Here is a 21,827-nt window from a genome sequence, read left to right on the forward strand (position 1 = left end):
TGTTTTTGCATCTAGCAAGTTCTGAAACTAAACCATGAAGTCCCTCGCCTTCACATGCTCTAAATTTCTCTAATATTTCTGTTAACCTTTTTACGGGCCAACCAAAAGCCTGACTAGTGAGCAGAGAGCAGATAATTTTCCTTTGATCTCTGGCTTTAATGCTGTAAAATGGACAAGCGCTGGAAACTGTAAACTCCAGGTTACTGACACTGATATAACAGGAGTGTGGACTAATCAATGTGGACATCAATATGCTCTGGCTGGAACAGAACAGCTTTATATGTCTGCTTTATAGGGAAAGATAGAAGACCGGGGTTCTGGTTCTGCAGGTTGAAGTGACTGTTAATGGATATCCTGTCATGATTTACTCACCCTCACACCCTTATGTTATTTCAAACCTCCTCGACTTTCTTTCTCAAGCAAAAAAATAATATATATATATATATATATATATATATATATATATATATATATATATATATATATATATATATATATATATATATAACAGTTCAGGGAAACATTTCCAAAAAAAATCCTTTTTATACCAACGCTACTAACTGCTAAACATTCATAATGCAAGGTTACCGATGTAGATGTGACTCCAAATTCAGCCTCCGCAGCAAGTGGCCAGGCTACACGAAAAGCACAGACAGAAAAAATGACTCACACACTGTTTATCATTGACATGACGATGAGATTTTGGCGTACAGCCTCTGATGTCCCATTCTTCTCTTCAGTCATCTCCGCTCTTTATTCTGTCTGTTCTTCTGTCCCTCCTCTTGAGCGCATCCGGTCATGCTACACTTCCCATTAGGCCTGCACACCCTGGGCTCAGCCAACTTGGATAAAGTATCAATAGCACTTTTGTGATGAACATTCAAAGTCGCCCAGTCAATGTGTGATGTAGAAGGCCAGCTTTGTGCCCTTAATGTGCTCATTTCCAAGTGTTTGTGACTCCAACTGGGCTCCCAGGCCTTGGAAAAGAGCTCAGACCCTCTGACTTCCGCATATGTGTGTCTCTGGACACCACGTGGGGATGTTTTTTCCCAGCTTCTTCATCCTCCTTCTCCCTTGTGTCTCCGTCTTTTTCTGTCTAGCACTGACAGCTCCCTGCGAAGTTTGCGTACTTACTGTAATACTGAGAAATTCTCTGTCACATCACCAAACTGCCATAGAGATCATAGAAATCACTGAAAAGCTATTTAATAATTGACAATAGTTGCATTATATATGTAACCAATATATAATTTTTTGAAATTCTTATAGTTAAACAAAAGTTTGGCAGTTTAATCCAATTTTGTGTTTGTTGTAATGTGTGTATGTAGTTTATTAAATCTCTATAATGCGTTTATTCAGTTCAGTACATTAGTCTATATTACAGGGACAAACTGTCTGATGAAAAACAAACAATTCTCATAATAAAATCCAGACACATGGGAGAAATATAGTGGCAGAACATTGGCTTTTCAAATGGAATTCCTCATATGACAAAGGAGCTTCAGTTGTGGAATGGAAAGTGCATTCAGAAAGCATGATGAGATGGCACAGGGAAAAAGAAAAAAAGAGCATGAATAGAAGGCTGTGGTATTCGCGATGATGTCATCATTAACCGTTTAACCATTTGCAAATGAGACCGTTCCTTTCCTTGACCTGCTAAGCGGCTGTTGACAGAAACTTCTGTGAATGATAATGTGCGAGGTGGTGCTGTAATGGTTTGGGATGATATCAGAATTCTAAAAAAAAGTAATGCAGGCTCAAGCAGTCAGGCGTACAGTTACACGCACATACACACACATACTGTATATAAAAGGGAGTAGGGCCATCTGGCAACACTGATAGGAAACTGCCAACCAGTTCAGACTACTTAAACATGCCCAAAAGTGCTTTCTACTAGACCCACACCCATTTTTATAATGCCCCAGTTAGCATACAGTAAGCTTGGAAACTGAAATGCCCTTTGTTTAGTATTTTGTTCCAAAACCCTGGAAAATGTTGGACTTAGAAGAATGCTGGAGCCTTTTAAACAAGCTTTAGAAGAGCCATCCATGTTCTGATGATGTGGTAGTGTAAAATATCCTTCTACTGCTGTCTCTGAATATCTACAACTAGGGGTATGACGAGACCTTGTGGCATGATATCTCACAAGATCCGATGTGTCTCGCGAGATGCGACTGGTCTTGTAAGAACTTGGCGAAATCCTTGCGATAGCGGTATGATAAAGTGTGAGGGAGGACCAATGTTATACCGTGTCTACACGGGATGCCGGCGGTGTGTCAAAATACTATAGAAGTCATTATAATCAGTAATTATGTCTACACTGGACGCGAGCGACAAATCTCAGATAGAAAACTGCTGCCGCGTTCTATTTATGACGTGCTGACACAAATTCCAAATGGTTTTCAGTGGTCGCTTTATTGTGTCCAGTGTAGGCAGACTTTAGCTGTAGCGGCTTGCCATCTGGTATAGACTAGGGTTGGTTATCGTTTGGTTTTTTTTTGAAGCCAAACAAGACTTAAAATAAAATAAATAATAAATAGATAAACTAAAATTTCCCCAAAAAGGACAGATTGGCCATTAGCACTATAAACATACGATGTGGGTTTCATTTATACGGGACGCCAGAGGGCGCCCTCGTGCGGAAAAAGCTATATATCTAGAGAAGTAGCTAAACTCATAGCGGACCATTCGCTGTAACTGAAAATAAAGTTTTGAATGATAAAATACAAAGACAAAGACAACACTTCAACAATGCATCGTTTACCATTTATTCAAGCCATCTGTCTAATCTGTGTATTTTCAAAATTTCCAAGTTGGGTTTTTAAATTGGGATGTGAAAACAACACGCACACTTGTGATACGACAAAGATTTGTTAGGGTTGTCGTTCAGCCATGGCATCGAAATCTGTGTTCTCATTTGGTTTGGTATAAATCTGTGTTGCTTAGGAACCGGTGCTATAATGGAACCAGGTTTTGGTACACAACCCTAGTGTAGACACAGTGTTACTCACCTATCAAAAAGAAACAAAGCAACCTCAGTGTCCAATCACAGGTCTTCTGCTCCTTGAGTTCTCTCCGGCACTGGAAAGCTGATACGATATTTACACGGGTCCTACCTCTTGCCTTATTGTTCCCCCAGACATTTGCATCTTTTTTTATCCACCATGTATGTTTCTGTTGCTCGACTCGCCTGTTCACTGAACGCTCTCATCACTACACATCATAATTAGACACGTCCCTTGCTTCTGATTGGCTACAAGTTTGTTTCGGTATTCGGCCCAATCTTTTTTGAAAAATCACTTACCCTGCATTTAAAATGAAATTTGTATTATTTTTATTTATTTATATTACTTGTGACTATATTAATGTAAATACTTGCCTGTTAGTTTGTGGAAAAATATTTTGCTGTGTTCACCTATTGTTTATTACTGCATGGTATTAATTAAAATAGAAGATTAATTAAAAAAAAGTTGATTACAAAGTCACCCAAAAATGAAAATTCTGTAATTAATAAATTGCTCCCTCTCATGTTGTTCCAAAACTGTAAGACCTTTGTTCATCTTCTAAGGTATTAAGGTACTAGGGTATTTTTGATTAAATCTAAAAGCTTTCTAACTCTACAAATGAAACCGGAAGGTAGTAAGGACATTATTAAAATATAATGTTCATGAAAGTTCTGCAACGTATGCATGTGTATTACAATTACAAACAAGCCTTTCTATGTCAGCAGCACCACATGCATGCGTATGTGTGACATGGAAGAGAAGATCTGTTGAAAAAAGTTATCAAAACATTACCCTTTAATAACATGCTGTAATTTAGCATGTAGACCCTTTTTGTGCCAACGTCACGATTATGTCACAGCGCTTGCTGGAGGCAAACTCAATTCAAACTAGCACAGATTTAAAGTCAAATCAAAATTGGCTGTATTTATTATGTTAGCACACATTGCTGTTTTTTGGTGACCAGTTCATATGTGCAAGTCAATCCACACATGCACAAAATAACCTTTAATCCAATCTGAAAATGCTCCTCCCCTCTGAGACCTTTTCTGATGAGATATGAGCATGAGCATGAAATCCTTAACCAACTGTCGGTGTCCATTTCTGAATTAAACGCCTACTTTACTCCATCCAATCAATTCGCAGTAGAAAAACTAAGCCATGCGCTCTATTTTCCTCATTCATCAAAAATGTTAGCGTTTGCAGAACACATTTCTTATCACAAAAAATTAAATAGAGTTTTGTCTTTTGTTATTATGGATTATGGTTTGTGTTGCATGTCTATGTAGATTTATTATGTATATCATGACTATGTCGTGTATGAAATAATGTCTGTAGGCATGCGTGTAAATCCACAAACTGATGCTTTATATTCTTAATTATTTGTCTTATACAGTGTTGTGATAGATGGTGGTTTAAAATTAGTTTCTGGAATTTTTATTAATAGAAAACATTCACTTACTTAAATTGTAGCCTATATGTAAAGTATTGTAAGGGTAATGTAATGGCACCGTACATCATTTACAGGATGTATATACTATAAAATAACTATTTGGCCATTGCATGATACATACATCTTCAAATAATTAGCCTATCCATCATATTGAATGTTTAAATTTTTGCTGTAAAAAATAGTTGCTTTCTGAAACTGAAACTGACATTGTGCAGGCAATATCAGACTTTCTCCAGTAATTGTTAAAAAACGAGCTCACAAACTTCGAAGCTGCATTTGTGAAGCAGTCAGGATCCTTCTGCCTCCCACAGAAAAACAATACAAACAGAAAAAGGGTCTACAGAATGTGCACGTAAACTATCTTATGTTTCTCTGGGATAAAAAAGGAAGAAAGTAAATGTTTTATGTATATTCAAAATTTGCAGCATTTAACATTTAGAAAAAAAATTGTTCTTGCCTCTTAAGCTCTAGTACAGGTCCAGTGAGTCATTACTCATTCACATTGTGTTTGGCAGTTATTTGATAGTAAAATGATAACCTCTATCCCCAAAATGTGCATTCACAAACGTGTTTAGTGTGAGGACTCACAAACATAATAGCATCAGAATCAAACCTGAACTTTTATAAACCTGTATACAATATGCAATGATATAGCATACTCTAAGGACTGTCCAGTAATAGTGTTATATTGATTTAATATACAGATGTAGATATTCAAGTGTGGCACAGCTGTGGTTAAGCCATAGAACTTTGTCCTCTATATGAATACACTGTTTTTTTTACAAGAATGTCCTATCAGAGTTATGGCAGTCTAGACTACACACGACCACTGACATCATAATTAGTGTAATCACATGACTGTTCCTCACGCATCATTGTGCTGCTTACAATAGAGGGTGGGGCTAAATATATTATCTCTTTTGTCTCTGACTGTAAGATCTCAGACAGCGACTACACAGCCTGATCTGCAGCCAACACATCTGTGTCAACGACCGTACGCTGCCAACACACTCTTACACACAAATGCATAAGTATTTTGCACAAAGAATAACAATAAACAAGAATACAAAATGAAGTGATTAGAGAGGAAGCTGAGAAACAAAGAGAAAGCTGGGGTAAAAAGCAAAAAGCACCTCCTATCAGCATTTTGCTCTAGCTTATAAAAATGTCCCTCAGAGAAAATCATAATCACAGTTGTACGTTAGTTGTCGTGATGTTTTACCAAATATTGCCAAATGCAATTAAAAGATCATTGAATACCTTTATTTATTTATTTTTCAGTTTATTTATTATTCCCCTGATGTCAACTACTATTAGTAGTTTTTATTTATTTATTTATATATAATGTAATAAAATAAAATATATAATTTTATTTATATTTTTTTGTGGCTGCTGTGCCTTTAATAATGCCCTGTTTGTACAAGTTGTTTTGGTTAGCTTTTTATTTTTGAACACCTTGACAAATCAGAAGTCCTCACATGTATGTCTGAAATATTTGAACAAGTGTAACTTGTGCAACCATAGTAAAAATACAGTATAATTGTGTTATTTTCAGTTTTGATCTCCTGTGGGAAATCAAGGACAAATTCTATTAAATGAACACCCCTGAAGCAATTTCAGTGCTAATTTAATGCAATAATCTAACAGAGAGCAAACCACAGACATGATTTCAATCATGCTAATCTAGGAGAATAGCACAGAGAGCAGACATGGGAGCAGTCAGGAGTTCATTGCTGTAATCTATGCTACCAAAAAGCAATACTGCTCAATATCAAGCTGCTTTTGGTTTTTCACCTCTCTTGACTAAGATTTAAGCATTCATAATTTCTTCAACAACGACTTCTCCGATATTGGAGTCAACAGTACTATCTCTCTGCATTGTGCTGAAGGCCTGACTTATAGATGAAGAGTCTTTCATAAGCAGCCCACTCAGGGTGCACTCATGCGTGACCTGAACTACAAATCCCACAGGACCTCAGAAGGAGGTCAATGGACTAAAGTGACATCAAAAATTCATGACATCATGACTAATGTTTTGTCTACTACTCTGTGTGACGGTAGTTATGTAGCGCCACACAGTGGATGTTTATGTTTATTACAATGGCACTGTATTTGTCCTGTGTGATATTGGTAAATTGTATGGACGTGTATAAGACAGCTCGTAAAAAATGGCAATGTTTTCAACTGTCCATATATATATATATATAAATATATATCAACATCAGATCAGTAACCTGTACTTCCCTCCTGCAGTTTGGCCGTATCGACCCTCACTATCCAAAGGTCTGTGGTCACCAAGGCAATGTCCTGGACATCAAATGGAATCCTTTCCATGACAACATAATCGCTTCTTGTTCAGAGGACTCTTCTGTGAGTAAACGAAATGTTCAAAATCGGCACAATAATCAAATTAGTCAGCATCGTTTAAATAAACAGTGGAAACCTCTTACTGTGCAATGACAACTTGTTTCAATTGTTTTTGATTTAGAAGTGGAAAACCGGCATTTACTTTTACATTTCCAGCATTTCACAAATATCACTTAAATAGAATTATTTATTAAACTGAAACCAGTGCATCACAGTGATATACATGTATAAGGAAAAGCATAAATATTTAAATGTCATTTTCATGTGTGTAATTCTGTTCTACATGAATCATATTAAATAACTAAGCAAATATGAAAATCATTTTAAACACACACACACACACACACACACACTCAAAATGCCTAAGGATAGAGCAGATGATAACATGATGATTAGATGGCTCTCTGGACTGCTTTATCACTGTAATGTGTCAGTATGTGACCCTGGACAACAACATCCGTCATAACAGTCAAATTGAAGTCTTTAGCAAATATATTAATGTTCAAAAAATAAGTTTTGATATATTTACAGTAGGTAATTTACAAAATATATTCATGGAGCATAATCTAGACTTAATCTGTATAAAAATGTATAATTTTTACCTATACACTATTGTTGGCTATTGTTACAAACATGCTACTTATGACTGGTTTTGTAGTCCAGGGTCACATATGTTGTACTGGTCATTTAAGAAATTTATGCCATTTTAGAATAATAACTAACCTGACGTTTAACACTGACTCCACATTTTAGTGATTCTATTGATTCAAAGGTGATATCTGTGTGTGTTCTGCATGTGTATGTGTCAGGTACGAATATGGGAGATTCCTGATGGTGGACTGAGGAGGAATTTGACCGAGTCTGTGTTAGAACTGTATGGTCACAGCAGGCGTGTGGGGCTCATAGAGTGGCACCCAACCACTAGTGGGATTCTCTTTAGTGCTGGCTATGACTACAAGGTAACGAAACCTTTTGTAACACAATCTGGCAATTTTAAGTTATACAATTAAAACGTCTATCCGATATTTGATCACTTAAAATAGCAGTGCGCACTATTTTGATACAATAACATGATCACAAGAAATAATAATAATGTCAAAAGACTGGACTCGAAGTTTGACTAATGTGTTTTGCTCTTTTTGTAGATCCTTATTTGGAATCTTGAGATTGGAGAGCCAGTGAAAATGATTGACTGTCACACAGATGTGGTCCTCTGCATGTCATTTAACACAGAGGGCAGTCTGCTGGCCACCAGCTGCAAGGACAAGAAGCTCCGCGTCATCGAGCCCCGCTCTGGCAAAGTGCTACAGGTGTGGATTGTGTGCATTCATTCATACAATCACTGATGCTGAAACACTCATAAGACTCACAATCATGTTCCTTCTTAAATCTTGAATTGACAGTTGATTTAAAAAACTTATTTCTGCACTTCTGTTTGGCTTGAGTCTGATTTTTCTAACTTAATACTAATACTCAGCGGGAATACAAATAATTGATCAAAAGTTAATATATAAAAATATATATAAAATACATTTATATTGTTACAAAATTTTCAGTGTTAAATAAGTGTTGCATTAAACATTTTCTTCATCAATGAAACTTAATAAAAACATTAATAATAATACAACCTGTTTTTTGAGAACCAAATCAGCGCATTAGAATGATTTCTGGAGTAATTACTACTGAAAAATCAGCATTACCATCAGAATAATAATAAAAACAGTACAAGTAAAACAGTACTATACAAAAACAATTTTCTACTTTACTATAATTAAAATGTTTAAATATATAAATGCAACCTTGGTGAGTATAAGAGAAAAAAAATATTTATATATATATATATATATATATATATATATATATATATATATATACACACACAAAAAATATTTCAATGGTATTACATTCGTTTTTTAAATATGAAAAATATTTCATTAACAAATTAAACTATACACTGAAAATAAAACACTTGCATGAAAATGTTAACTATTGAGTAAATTTTCACTTCTTTTTTCACTTTTGTTTTTTTGTTTTATATTGTCAAACAGGAGGCAAATGTTAAAAACCACAAAGTGAACCGTGTTGTGTTCCTAGGAAACATAAAACGACTCCTAACGACAGGTGTGTCTCGCTGGAACACACGCCAGATTGCTCTCTGGGACCAGGTGAGAAGAGCCTGTGTATGTGAGTGGGTCAGGGTTTGACCTGATCAAATATCCCCACAAGGGTAGTTCAACCTGAAATCTCCTACTTTTTCAGACCAGTCAATGGTCCCTGCAAGGAAAACAAATAAATAAACACAAAATATTGTCTTAATTAAAATGTAAATGCTAAAATCTGTGAGGGTCAGGATTTTATGTCATTTTAGGGGTTACAATATCATTAGTTCAGTATAAAGACAAATTAAGTCAATGGAAAGACTTCACCGTGACAGCTAAACAAATCCATGTGTGTTTTTGTGTGATTAATTCCCAAAACTCATCCAGAAATACACATAGTCCCTGATGTCTGCATTACCCTAAAGATTACCGTGCTGAAAGTCATTATGTTTTCTTCTCAGCATCTTCCCTATAATTATTGTGTGATAATCACATTCATTGTTCTTTGTAAGTGTAGCTAAACAGCTACACTCAACTGCAGTAATGAGAGAATGCGGGTAAAGAAGCTGGTTGCGTTGCTCTTATTACTTTGTCAGGGTTCCGAGAAAGCCTTGTATCGCAAAAATGTTTTGGAAAATGGGAAAATGGCTCTCTGCAAATCTGGGTTTAAAGTTATCTGCTCTCACACCACACTGTCTTTCATGACAGGAGGACCTTTCCATGCCAATCATTGAGGAGGAGATTGACGGCTTATCAGGGCTGCTTTTCCCTTTCTATGATGCAGATACACATATGCTCTACCTAGCAGGCAAGGTACATGCCCTCGATACCGTTAAGCATTCTTACATGCTCATAAATCTTGTACTGTGACCCTGGTCCACAAAGTTTTAACTAACAATATCAATGAAAACCTTATTTATAAAAATACTGGACTAATGGCTGCTGAAAATGCAGCTTTGCCATCACAGAAAAAAAAAATTATATATATATATATATATATATATATATATATATATATATATATATATATATATATATATATATAGTAGTGTTTATCATGATGGTATTAATTTTTGTTTGTATTTTAAGCATAAGAGAAATCTAAATCCCAAATTGCTGTATTTTGTATTTAGAAATATATTAGATATATCGATATTTGGTTTCAATTATATACTAAAAAGACATTTTGATGCACCAGTAGGGCATCAAACATTGATATAACAGTTACTTAAACTGGCATCACAAATGATCACCAAAAAAAACTGTATTGTCTTTGAACTGACTAAGATGGTGTAATTGCAGGGTGATGGGAACATCCGGTACTATGAGATTACCCTGGAGAAACCCTACCTGCAGTATCTCATGGAGTTCAGGTCCCCTGCACCACAGAAAGGGCTCGGTAAAGCTGAATCCACAGCCTGTGATGAACACACTACACCAGCAACGTCTTTAAAATGGTGTAGGAAACTTTTCAGACTAACCCTAGAATGCAAAAAACCCAGAGTGGAAACAAAACAGTTCACACAAATTGATATTGGATTCAGTGGTTCTCTTTATAGAAGGCATCCTTGTTTTCTTTATGTTCAGTGCAATTAAATAAATGTTTTGATAATGTTCACTTGTTCACTTTGACAATGCTGTCAAAAAATGCTGTCACTTTGAATGCTCAAAGTGTTTCTTGTGAATCAGTAATGACAAGTCTCATGAGGAATATAAGGAATCACAGAATCCCTTTTTAAATGAACAAATCTGACTTTCTTTATGCAGTCTAGGGTTAAAGCTGGATTTTTGTATGTATAACCTTAGTGCTTTTATTTTCTCAGTAGGTTATCTCTCTTAAAATGTTATGGTCTCTTCAATGTCGAGACAAAACCAAGAATAAGCATGCCAATTACCAATGCCAACTTCTCATACTCTCTCATGTGTATATTCTGATAGGAGTGATGCCAAAGCATGGGCTGGATGTAGGAGCGTGTGAAGTCTTCAGGTTTTATAAATTGGTGACTCTAAAGGGCCTGATTGAGCCAATCTCTATGATTGTACCTAGAAGGGTGAGCATAAGCACCATGAAATCCACACTACCCGGTTAAATGAATCATTAAGACTTACACTGAAGAAAGAAAAAAAATCTCTGGTAGGCATATCCCTTGTGTGAGGTCTATAGTTGAGTATTCTGCCAAAACGTCTCTTTTTTTAAGCAAACCGTCTGACAGGATGGAGGAATCCATCACCTCTCTGTTGCTGATTTAACCGCCGCCTCAGTGAGATGAGAGTAGCGAGCCATGTAATAACCTCCATGTGAGACGCAGCGTGTCTGTTATGTGCTCTGTACAGAATGGACAGCGGCAGGATGGCCATTAATGGAGGGCTTTCAAAGTAGTGGGAGGGACAGACACGATTATAAAAACGCACCCAACAACATGTTTCAGTACAAACATGACTTTATACCCATCAATCCATATCTATCATTCATGATAGAGGGAGAATCAGCCAACCTTTTACCCATGCAACAAGAGGGTGTTATAATAATTTTGGAGGAAAAACAGTACGAATATTGTAATGTGTATTAATATTATTCAAGAATAGTTTTTTTCACTGCCTTTAAATTGCCATTCTTAAGGAACTGTAAAGCTAATATTTGGTAGGATTGTGAGTGTTTCATGTTTGTAATGCTAATTAATATTTAATAGTTTTAATAATAAGTTTTTTGTTTTATTTTGTTCATTTATAATCCATACATATAAGTTGTACTTTTAACTGCCTTTGTATTTTAGGAAGGAGATCATCATAGTCGGAGGTTACAAGCATTCAACATTTTGAAAACCTCTAGTTTTACTCATAGCCAAAACATTAGCAAACCCACACAAACCTGTAAGAATAAATGCCTGAATACCTGCGATTAACAGTTCGTTCGCAAAAAAACGGATAACTTAGTTTTATTCATTTGTTTATTCAGAAATCTGCGCATTTCAAGTTATGTCAATCATATTGCAGTTGGGTTGTTTTGATTAAGTGATAATAACTTTAACAAATACAGGTAACTTACAAAATTAAAAGTTGAAAGTTTTACTTATTCATTGTACAAAATGAACATGCCACTTTTGCAAGGTTCTGTGAAAACGTTTGTTTTTATTTTCCTTTTACACCCTGAAGAAGATATCACAGGTCTCTCAGCTAGCATGTCTATTATAGGCTTCTGTTCAGTAAAACATCAATTTGCGACGCCTTGAAATGGACAATACAGGCTTTTTTTTTTTTTTTTTTTTTAAAAGAGATGTTTATAGGTTCAGATGGCGCTTTATGTGGAGAACAGTGCGCGGCAATCATCTCATTCTTTTGAAAGTTGCGTTCATCGTTTTTTGCAAATGAACACTGAGTTACCTTTTCATCCGAAGTTTCTCACAGTACATTAATTACATATCCTTAAGCTTCCCTAAGTGCTCTGCACAATGAACACAGTGATAATCGTGCTCTTTCTGTGAGCCTTTGGATTCCACATATATTAGTTTAGACCGAACATTTACCTGCCCAGAGCCACTCATCAACTAAATCTAATGAAAAATCTTACTGTACGAATAATAGTAAATTGAAAACCCTCTTTCTCTGCAGTCAGAGACATATCAGGAGGACATATATCCCATGACTCCTGGGACAGAACCTGCTCTGTCTGCTGATGAGTGGCTTAGTGGAATCAACCGAGGTAAAGAGCTGCAGTTATTTTCAGAATAAATATATTTGAAAAGGAAGACAAAACATTTATCAAATTCTTGTCTATATGTGCACATCTAGGTCCGGTGCTCATGTCCTTAAAAGAGGGCTACAACAGACCAAACAAGCTGGTGTTCAAGGCTCCTGTGAAGGAGAAGAAGGGTGGTGTGGTCAATGGGATTGACCTGCTAGAAAACGTGCCTCCCCGTACGGAGAATGAGGTGTTACTGTAATTCTGTTTAGATTTATTATGGCTGTTGAAAGGCCGATTTAGCCAGTATAGTCTGTGTGTGTGTGTGTGTGTGTGTGTGTAACCCTGTACGTTTTGCTCTGCAGCTCCTGCGGATGTTCTTCAAGCAGCAGGAAGAGTTGCGGCGACTGAAGGACGAACTTACGCAGAAGGACATTAAGATTCGACAGCTTGAGCTGGAGCTCAATAACACAAGGAACAGCCCAAATATCAACAACAATAACAACGGCAGCAGCAACGGTAGCAGCATTTGACATTGTGCTGTGTCTATTGATTTCCTAAAGTGACACACTATAAGCCCTGAGCGCTGCTGAAACACACAGGCTTCCTTTTGCCTAAAACTCCCTCGTCTAAGACCGCAGGAGAGCAAGCGCTTGTCTTTATAAAGCAGCGTTTCGCTCTGACCCCAGTGTTGACCCCACAGCTGCTGTGTGCTAAGTCGACTTTATTGGAGCGATGATTCACTAACCCTGTGAAAACTATCCCATCACGTGACCTTGAGTCACACTGTCCGTCCACCTGCAGTGGATTGATTCTCTCTGTGGATTGGTTCCGGTACAAGCTATTCATCGCATTATCATCTCATAATTGTAGTCGAAATTTAATTCATAGAATTATTTATTTCTGGGTTTTTTTTTTCTCTCTGTGCTATTTAGCCTCGTTCTAAACAGCTTAATAAACTCCATGTAGAGAATAAACGTGTTTTAATAAGGTCAAAAAGACTTGCTTCACCCATCAAGCTGTTATCTCATATAAACACTAGTTCTATTGAATCATTTTGATATGACCCACAGTGCTGTTTTAAAGTAGAAACTCAAACACCACAGTGCAGTAATCTTACACGACAGATGATACTTATCCATCTGGCATGCTCCTCAATCTAGAAGTATTGGGTTTGTATTCATATAAGTTGGGGAATGTGTAGCTTCACATAGCCTAATTTAGATGCTTCTCACGCTGTGTAATGTGAAATTTGTTTAAAGCAGTTCATAGAGGCAACATCAAATGGGTTTTCAAGTTAGACGTAAGTATACATAGAAGAAAAATGACACTTTGCACCAGATGAAAACATTCAAAAAGGCCACAAATGGTTAAATCCAATTATGAAATGTATTAGTAATAGATGTAGTTTTAAAGACCTACACTGTAGCTCCATAGGAAAGTAAAGTTTAAAGTAGACAGGAGAAGAATGAGAGAAATTGTTACATTGTTGACTGAAGTTGAATGAATGCTAATGCTGTACTTTATTTTAAAGCCTGACTGATTTTTAAAGCATAATGAAGTATTGTTACCTTTTTCATATTGATTAACTTTTAAATCAAACCTATTTATTGGTTTCCGTTTTAAATTCATACCTTCAAATGACATTTTTCGAGTTTTTAGGTTTGTAGCTCGTAACCACGGATTTACTGTGTCCTTTCTGTCCTGTAACATTCTAATTATTGCCCCTTTTGAACGAATTGCTTCTTAGATTGGATGTAAACTCTTATAAAGCGAGTTGTATTTAGCGTTGAACTTTCGTTGTAAAAGCTTTCAAGTGTTTTGTTGCAAAGTGGACAAAATTCCTTGTGGGCAAAAAATATGCGCCACCCCCGCGAAACAATCCAGGTGCGGTCACGCTCTTCAGTGCGCGCTAGCTGCTCTCTAAAGGTTACCCTGTTAATTATGATTAAAACACTTATTTTGGAGGGACAAACTAGACCAACTATTTTTTTAAAAGTACAATGACGCATTTTCTCGACCTATGTGCTGGTGTGTTCGAACGTTATCCCTTTTAAAGTATATATTTAGGTCTCTAAATGAACTAGTGGTTATAAATAACCTCGCTCGACCGGCACGAAAAGGAAAGTGTGACTTTAGCAAGTAAGTGTTTGGCACTATTTAATGAAAATAATATGAGCCTCAAGCTTTGTAAATATTTTGCTTCATAAAACAGTAACACAATCTCCAGCAGCTCTTGCTTCGTTATTGCATAGTAATAACGCGTTTTGAGGAGAAGGCGCATGTTAGGTATTGTGACATTAGGGGGCGGTAAAGCCACAGTCTTGTTCATCTCAAAACAGACCTTCACTTGCCATAAAACAGACTTCACAGCATCCTCTTAACATGTCGAAAAGCAGTTCAGACACACACACAGAAAACATTAGGATAGAAAACTCCGGATAATAACACTGGACTAGCTAAATGGGCCAAACAGTGAAGAGCATTTCAAATCTTGTGCCTTAAAAGTATGCATCATTTTAGATAAGATTTAGTGAAACGGTTATAAATTAGTTAACAGCGTGAGGTGGCAGAATATTTATACCGAACTCAGGCCCCTTTCATTCGGCGTCAGGCGAGAAGCTCACTGCCTACACAAGCACAATTAATGTAGAAATATTTAGCGCTGACAATGCCTGAAGAATTATGAGGCAAGACATTTGGCTAACCTTTGTCTTTGATTAAAATGAAGAACATTAATTGGTAATCACTACTCAGTATTTCACCATTCATTATGATTAACTGGCTAATGCATGTTGCACGAAAGGTACTTCCATGCAAGGTAAAAACCTTTTCCTGTAACGTGCTGAGCTGAATTTACTTAAATGCTACATCAAATCTTAACTGTCTAGACTGAGACTAGCTTAATTGACCTGCGATCTCACACACACACACACACACACACAAAGGCAATCTGTTCCCACAGATCATGAGAGACACCTCAGTTACTTTGTATGCAATGCTTTCATGCTCATGTTAACAAAAGCACATGCTTATACAGTAAATATTCATTTGAACAAAAATGCTGACTTCTATTCATTGAAATCTTAAGTCTTCTTTTAATAAAAAGTTCAATCAGTATGATCTGACAACTGGATACAGCTCAGTTAAAATTGCGTATGCTTTCTATTTAAATTGGCATGCTGCTTCTGAATATTTACACAATATTCAGTCACGTATCATCAAAAATATACAAGCTATTTTCCCTGAGCTTCACAATGCAATTTCATGTCATATATTCAGTTAACCCGCAATATGAGTAACGAGATGATATACACTCATCATCTCTGCACAAGACTTCGAATACATAATCTATTGATCAAGTATGTAATCACATCTAATTACAATAAGTGGATTTTCTGTGGCTGCCAGAACAGAGAACTTCAAATTACCATAGAGCCTCTTGCGTTTTTATTCATTTTATTACAGTTAATGGTTACAACTGAGATTATTTGTGAAAATGTCTGCCATTATCAAAGGGAATCAGAAAAAAAAATATATTTGGTCATTATTTACAAAGAACACGAAACCTCTGAACTATCCACACAAAAGGGAGAAGGGGTTTAGGGCTCATTTGACAAGGGCAGACATTCGGCTCTGAACATTAAAAAATAAAAATAAAAATCACATTGAGAGGTTGAACTGTGCATGTCCAAGCAGACATTATGATGTACTCTTCATGCCTAAACAGCACGTCACATGGTGGTGTTGGTGGTGACGATGATGAAAACACCAAAGAAACAAATACACACACACAAAAAAAGATGCAATAAAAAAGTGGGTTAGAAAATGTTCTTCCTTGAAATCCAGTAGTCAACTTTAAAATAGAGTCAGCCATGCACTTCTAAAAGGTTTTTGGTTGTTTTTTTCTTTTTTAATACATAAGTCATCACCAGCATTTAGGCATCAACAGTAAAGACAGGGAAAAATTACAAGAGCATACTGGTCTTTTTTTTTTTTCCAACAATAATAAATTTCCACACTGTGTTGTCAGCCATTTGAAGAGCTTTTGGAGAAAATGAAGGGAATCAAACTGAAAGTACAAACCAAACCAAAAGAACAACAACAACATCAACAACAACAAAAAAAGCTAAAAACAAATATTTAAACTGTGTCCTCGTTTATACTAACCCACCCCCTACCATTTGAATACCTCCCCAAACCATCGCAGAGTGACAATAGGACAGATATACAGGGGTTAAACGGTCAGATCACAATGGGGGGAGTGCATGTTCAGTCATCATCTTCCTCCCCTTCCTCATCCAGCTCTCTTTTCCTCTTCTGACCCCGGTCCTCCTCTGTAAACAACCAGAACTTTCATTTTACTCTCGCTCTCATCCTGTATACCGGCATTCAATTAAAACCTCAAACACTTACCATAGTCTTCCTCATCGTCTACCTCGCCGTCATTTAACTCTTCCTCCTCCTCTTCCTAAAAGCGTGAAGGAAAAAAACGCAGAAATTGACGACTTGTATGTGCATGCGTAAATGAAGCAATAATCATCTTCATTTTCCCGCATTAACCTCTCCGCTGATGTCCTCTTCTTCCTCCTCTTCACCCTCTTCCTCATCATCCTCCTCTCCCTCTTCTTCGTCTTCATCTCCTGGAGCCGCGTCTTCATCGTACTCCTCTTCTCCCTCTGCAGAAAAAAAATATAGGTCGATGACAAATGAATTCCTTAATCTCGATTTAAAAACTGATAAATCTTAAAAGCACGGCGTCTCTTCAAAACATACCATCTTCATCGTCCTCGTCGTCGTCTAGGCCTTCGACGTAAGCTTCGGCGTCAGAGTCTGGTGCTTCTTTATCCTCTTTGTCATAGCCGTCGAGATATGTCAACTGAGGAAGCAGCTTGAAAACATTTTCTCTGTAGTCATTCAGGTTTGTCACCTCACAGTTGAACAAGTCTAAACTTTTGAGGCTTTCCAATTTTTTCTGTTGGGAAAAGGACAGGAGGACAAATTAATAATAAATTGGTGCCGTTTTATTTCAAGCCATTCGAAATTAAACAACTTTTCTGTACCAAGCAACAGCAGAATAATTTAGATATAATTGTAATTGGTCTGTGTGTGTGTGTATATATATATATATATATATATATATATATATATATATATATATATATATATATAATGAATTAAAAATTAAAATCAGTAAGTTTGTAAAGTTCACTTGTTTATAACCCCTATGATACTATAACCGCATCTTACCAGGGGTTCGATGGTGCTGAGGTCTTTAATTTTGTTGCCGCTGAGGTTGAGATGGGTGAGGTTGGGACACTTCTCTGCCAGTACCTCCAGACCCCCTGAGATTCTGTTATCGCTAAGCTCGAGCTGTGGAAAACACGATTCAGAGCCAGATTAATAAAACAGACAAAGACTTTATTCAAAGACAATATTTTTGATCCTGTAGTAGCGGTGGTGAAGAAAGCACCCGTTACCTTTTTGAGTTTGTTTAGCTTCGGCAAATTGGCGACTGATGTTAAGCCTACGTTGATTGTGCTTAAAAATTCCAGTTCTTCAAACTCATCAGTGAGGCCCTCAATTTTGCCCTCATTTGACCGACAGTTGTCGAGCACCAGCTCTTTCACCTGTTAAAGGGCACACGAGACGAAATGTTATGATTAATGAATACAGCATTTGTGGGAGCCTCCACCTGAGAGGCTTCAATTCAGTCACATAAGAGCCTTTTTAACTTTTGCAGCGTGCCAAAAGCACATTGTATTTACTTTTATCGCGTTGACCCGCCAGAACAGCATAAAGCTCACGATTTGGGAAAATATTTAAAGACCGCACGTTTTCAGCAAATATTTGTAAAAAATGAAAAAAACAAACAAACCAGCTTTTATTTTTAAAATTTGAATATGGTAATCAGTTTAAAATGAGGGGGAAAGATAACAAATAAACACGTCGCCACGACCGAATCGGGCGCCATTCAGTTGTAAAGTTTACTTCAGCATGCGGTCTACAGTACCAGATAGGGGTGCATGTTTCGGTGCTTTGACAAAATCTCACATTTGACTCCCTATCCAACAAAATGGCTGACTCCGCAACAAGCGGCGTACATTGTTTTTCTGTGGGTAAAGCATGTTTTACTATGGTGCGTGCTCGGGCAGCAAAGCAAAGACGCGTAAACGATAGCCTGGGTGTTACACAAATGCATTACATTGTCTTGGAAGAGCAAAGACACGAGGACGGACCCAAGAATTCAGGAGTAGGAGGGGCGGAGAGGCGCATGATAATGCAACGGAGTCGCTCTTTAAGCGAAAGGTATTGACTTTCACGGAATAAAAATGAAATTTCCGGCGTCGTACACGCTCGACTCGCTATAATCAACGGTTCTGGTCGGTTCGAAGCATAGGGACGGCGGCTACGATTCTCTGCTCGATTAAATATCGTGCGTCTTTGTTGCTGGTTAAAATGGCGGCTTGTCCTAGATCTTGCAACTAGAGCAGCGCAGCTTCAAGTTGCGTAGCGCTCACATAAGCGCCCAGTCTGTGTCAATAACAAGCAGAGCCACACGGCTGAAAACCTCTTTATCCCGCCGATGGAGACGCACAGAAGCGCTCAGAATACGGTTATGACATTTTAATTACGAGTTCTATTACGACGTATTTATGTATGCGTAAAGGGGCAATAACAGGGACCTTGATAACGTTGCACTGAATTGATCAGAGACGGTAGTTACACTTGTGGGAATCGATATATAGTAAGAAAAACACGGAGGACATTTAAGAAAGAGAGAGTGCCGATTTGGTCTTTGTATTCCGGCAATGTCGTCGACATATAATGCAGTTTTAAATAGGTTTGGGCACCTTTACGCAACTAGATACGCCGTGACACGATTCCTTTCTATACCGCGATTGAACAACAAATGCGCTCGTTTTCCCATCCAAACCAAATAGGCGACTATTAGTAACGCGCTAGAAGCCATCGAAAAGATCCCGCCTAAGTATTTACACAACTTTTCTTTGATTGAGAAACGCAAATGCGCTGGAATCGGACTCAAATACCTCAATAAAAGCCTTTTGCTGGAGAGATGCCACGAAATATATTTGACCGATCGGGTTATCGCAAGCTATCTGTCAAATCGCCTGCACAGCAATTCGCAAAAATGCGTCCCACAACAAGTTAGCGAACTGGCCAACGACCACTGTGACTGGCAAGTATGAATGTTCAATTGAAAATGGATGTGCGAAAGTGTGAGAGAGGCATGAACTGACGGCAGGCGACTTTTGCAGCACTGAGGATGCAAAGGAAAAGGGCGCGTTCAGGGGCTACAAAGTTACAAATATGGCTTCTCACGCCGCTTCCCTTGTTTATACACTGAATGCATGGAGCTCTTGCAGTTTCCGAGCACAGCATCACCAAAAGGTCTCACGAAAGTTGGGGGAAAATAATCAGTAAAACTGCTGAACTTATGGGCTGTGTAGAGGTAGACTGCGATAACAATATCCAAGGCTCTAGGCTTGTAACAAAGTCGCCGCAAACTTTTCATTCAAGACATCAACTTGACGCGTGCACATCTAGCGTTGTCCATCCACGCAGAACTACTCTAACCAACAGTTTTATTAAAATCATATCACTCAGCAATTAATAAAGATGCTTACGTCCGACGGCGTCCGGTTCCGCAACTCCAGGTGAATTCTCTTTTTCATATCCATCTTACTGAACTCTAAATGAGTGATTTAAACCAAAGAGCGCAGTTAGACTTGGAGTCTTTGCTGCACATTCAGCTATAGCCTCTTAACAAACTAGCTATTGCGAGTCTCACAAACATGATGCCTCAGTGGGTGGGAGTTGGGTGTGGGATTGTCGTCACCGGCGACCAATTAGAAGCGCCGAATGGAATGTGAAAATACTCACAACTACACTGACGGCCAATCAGCGGTAGATCACAAACTGGGTGGGGTTACAGGAACTGTTAGGTTGATCCAGCGAATCTGTTTTAGGGTGACATCTATGCGATAAAATCAACCGAACTGTCGAAGGCGCAGAGACTAAACAGGGGTATGCTTGTTTCTTTAGTTTTGAGTGCGTTCGTCCACACTTAGGGCAGGATATGGGAGTTACGGGAATATAAAGACGTTTACAAATAGACTGACGCGTGCTGGTTACAATACAATGCAACGCTCACAAGAAGTGAGGGCTGTGCACATATTATATATTTGGTCAGACTACTGTTTTCTGCCTCGAATCACATAGTTTCCTGGCAGGTAAGTACAGTCACTTCGGACTGATGGATGGTAGACCGTCAGGAAAACACGACCCCTTCCCCTTTTGGAGGGAATGCACGGCGGCGACCACCGAGACTATCTGCGCTAATATCTTTATTACTTTCCTAGTTTACGCAGCGAACGCTGGGGATTTTCGCACTGCCCGTCACAAAAGGTGTTTCAGTGTTGATTTTAAAGGGAGTCAAGTCAGCCCCCCTTATATAAACGCCGATATGTAAATAGTAGCACATAATGGTTTAAACAGATGAAGCGTAATATTTCAACGCGAACCGAGGAACGGTTGCATAACAAAACGCACTAGATAGAAACACACGAACGCACGCCGTCTACGAATCGAAAGAGCGGCGATACGACACACATCGACGTAGTTTAATTATCACAAACGAGCCCCGCTACGGCAGAGCCCATAAGTTACCAGTAGCCACTGGTCTTATTAAAAACAAGTTTGTCACATGCACTTGACTGCCACATCGCACACTCCAACCACGGGCCCACGCTTTTTCCTACAGTTCAAATCAGCCAATCGTATTTCAGGGGGAGCATTTACTTCCGCTTCTCGCTTTGACTATTGTTGGTATTGAGGGGAAAAAAACAAGGTCACCTGACTGTGCCCGGCGCCATCTTGACTCGCGAAATACAACACATTCAAATAATTATAATACCATTTATTGACTCTTAAAACGAACAAAAAGCAGTAGACTTTACCTATATTTGATGTCATGTCTGTGTGTCGCTCCGCTACCCCTTAGAAAAAACTGTAGAGCAACTGCTTGGCGCATGATTGTTTTCACAAGTGCACCGGCTGGGTTGTTTGTTGAGAGAGCGCATTTCACTGGCGACTCTGTCGTTTTACAACGTTATTTCGAAATCACTTCATACCAGGACATTTTGCCCTTGAAGAAAACAGGAAAAAAAATCTTCTTCTCTCGATCTGGCCACTGACTCCAACCC

At 37.9% G+C, this 21,827-nt stretch overlaps 2 protein-coding genes across 3 annotated transcripts in view; one reads left to right on the forward strand and one right to left on the reverse strand.

Annotated features, from left to right (window-relative positions):
• coro2ba (coronin, actin binding protein, 2Ba) overlaps positions 1–14,823 on the forward strand; it is a 33,196-nt gene extending 18,373 nt beyond the window's left edge. For both annotated transcript variants that reach the window (XM_043243878.1, XM_043243879.1), the window contains exons 3-12: positions 6,709–6,825; positions 7,632–7,781; positions 7,968–8,132; positions 8,871–8,987; positions 9,630–9,734; positions 10,224–10,320; positions 10,860–10,972; positions 12,531–12,621; positions 12,711–12,850; positions 12,966–14,823. In XM_043243878.1, the coding sequence (XP_043099813.1) occupies positions 6,709–6,825; positions 7,632–7,781; positions 7,968–8,132; positions 8,871–8,987; positions 9,630–9,734; positions 10,224–10,320; positions 10,860–10,972; positions 12,531–12,621; positions 12,711–12,850; positions 12,966–13,133 (1,263 nt within the window). In that variant the 3' untranslated portion in view covers positions 13,134–14,823. The remainder of the gene's footprint in view (positions 1–6,708; positions 6,826–7,631; positions 7,782–7,967; positions 8,133–8,870; positions 8,988–9,629; positions 9,735–10,223; positions 10,321–10,859; positions 10,973–12,530; positions 12,622–12,710; positions 12,851–12,965) is intronic.
• An 855-nt stretch (positions 14,824–15,678) lies between these two features.
• Positions 15,679–20,412, reverse strand: anp32a (acidic (leucine-rich) nuclear phosphoprotein 32 family, member A). The gene is made up of 7 exons (XM_043243881.1): positions 20,250–20,412; positions 18,081–18,230; positions 17,851–17,973; positions 17,377–17,575; positions 17,164–17,279; positions 17,017–17,071; positions 15,679–16,937 (listed from the first exon to the last, which is right to left on the reverse strand). The coding sequence occupies exons 1-7, from the start codon at positions 20,301–20,303 to the stop codon at positions 16,873–16,875; spliced, it is 762 nt and encodes a 253-aa protein (XP_043099816.1). The 5' UTR covers positions 20,304–20,412; the 3' UTR covers positions 15,679–16,872.
• Positions 20,413–21,827: the final 1,415 nt, after the last annotated feature.

This window comes from Puntigrus tetrazona, chromosome 7 (genome assembly GCF_018831695.1).
Source record: "Puntigrus tetrazona isolate hp1 chromosome 7, ASM1883169v1, whole genome shotgun sequence".
Classification (NCBI taxonomy): Eukaryota; Metazoa; Chordata; class Actinopteri; order Cypriniformes; family Cyprinidae; genus Puntigrus; species Puntigrus tetrazona.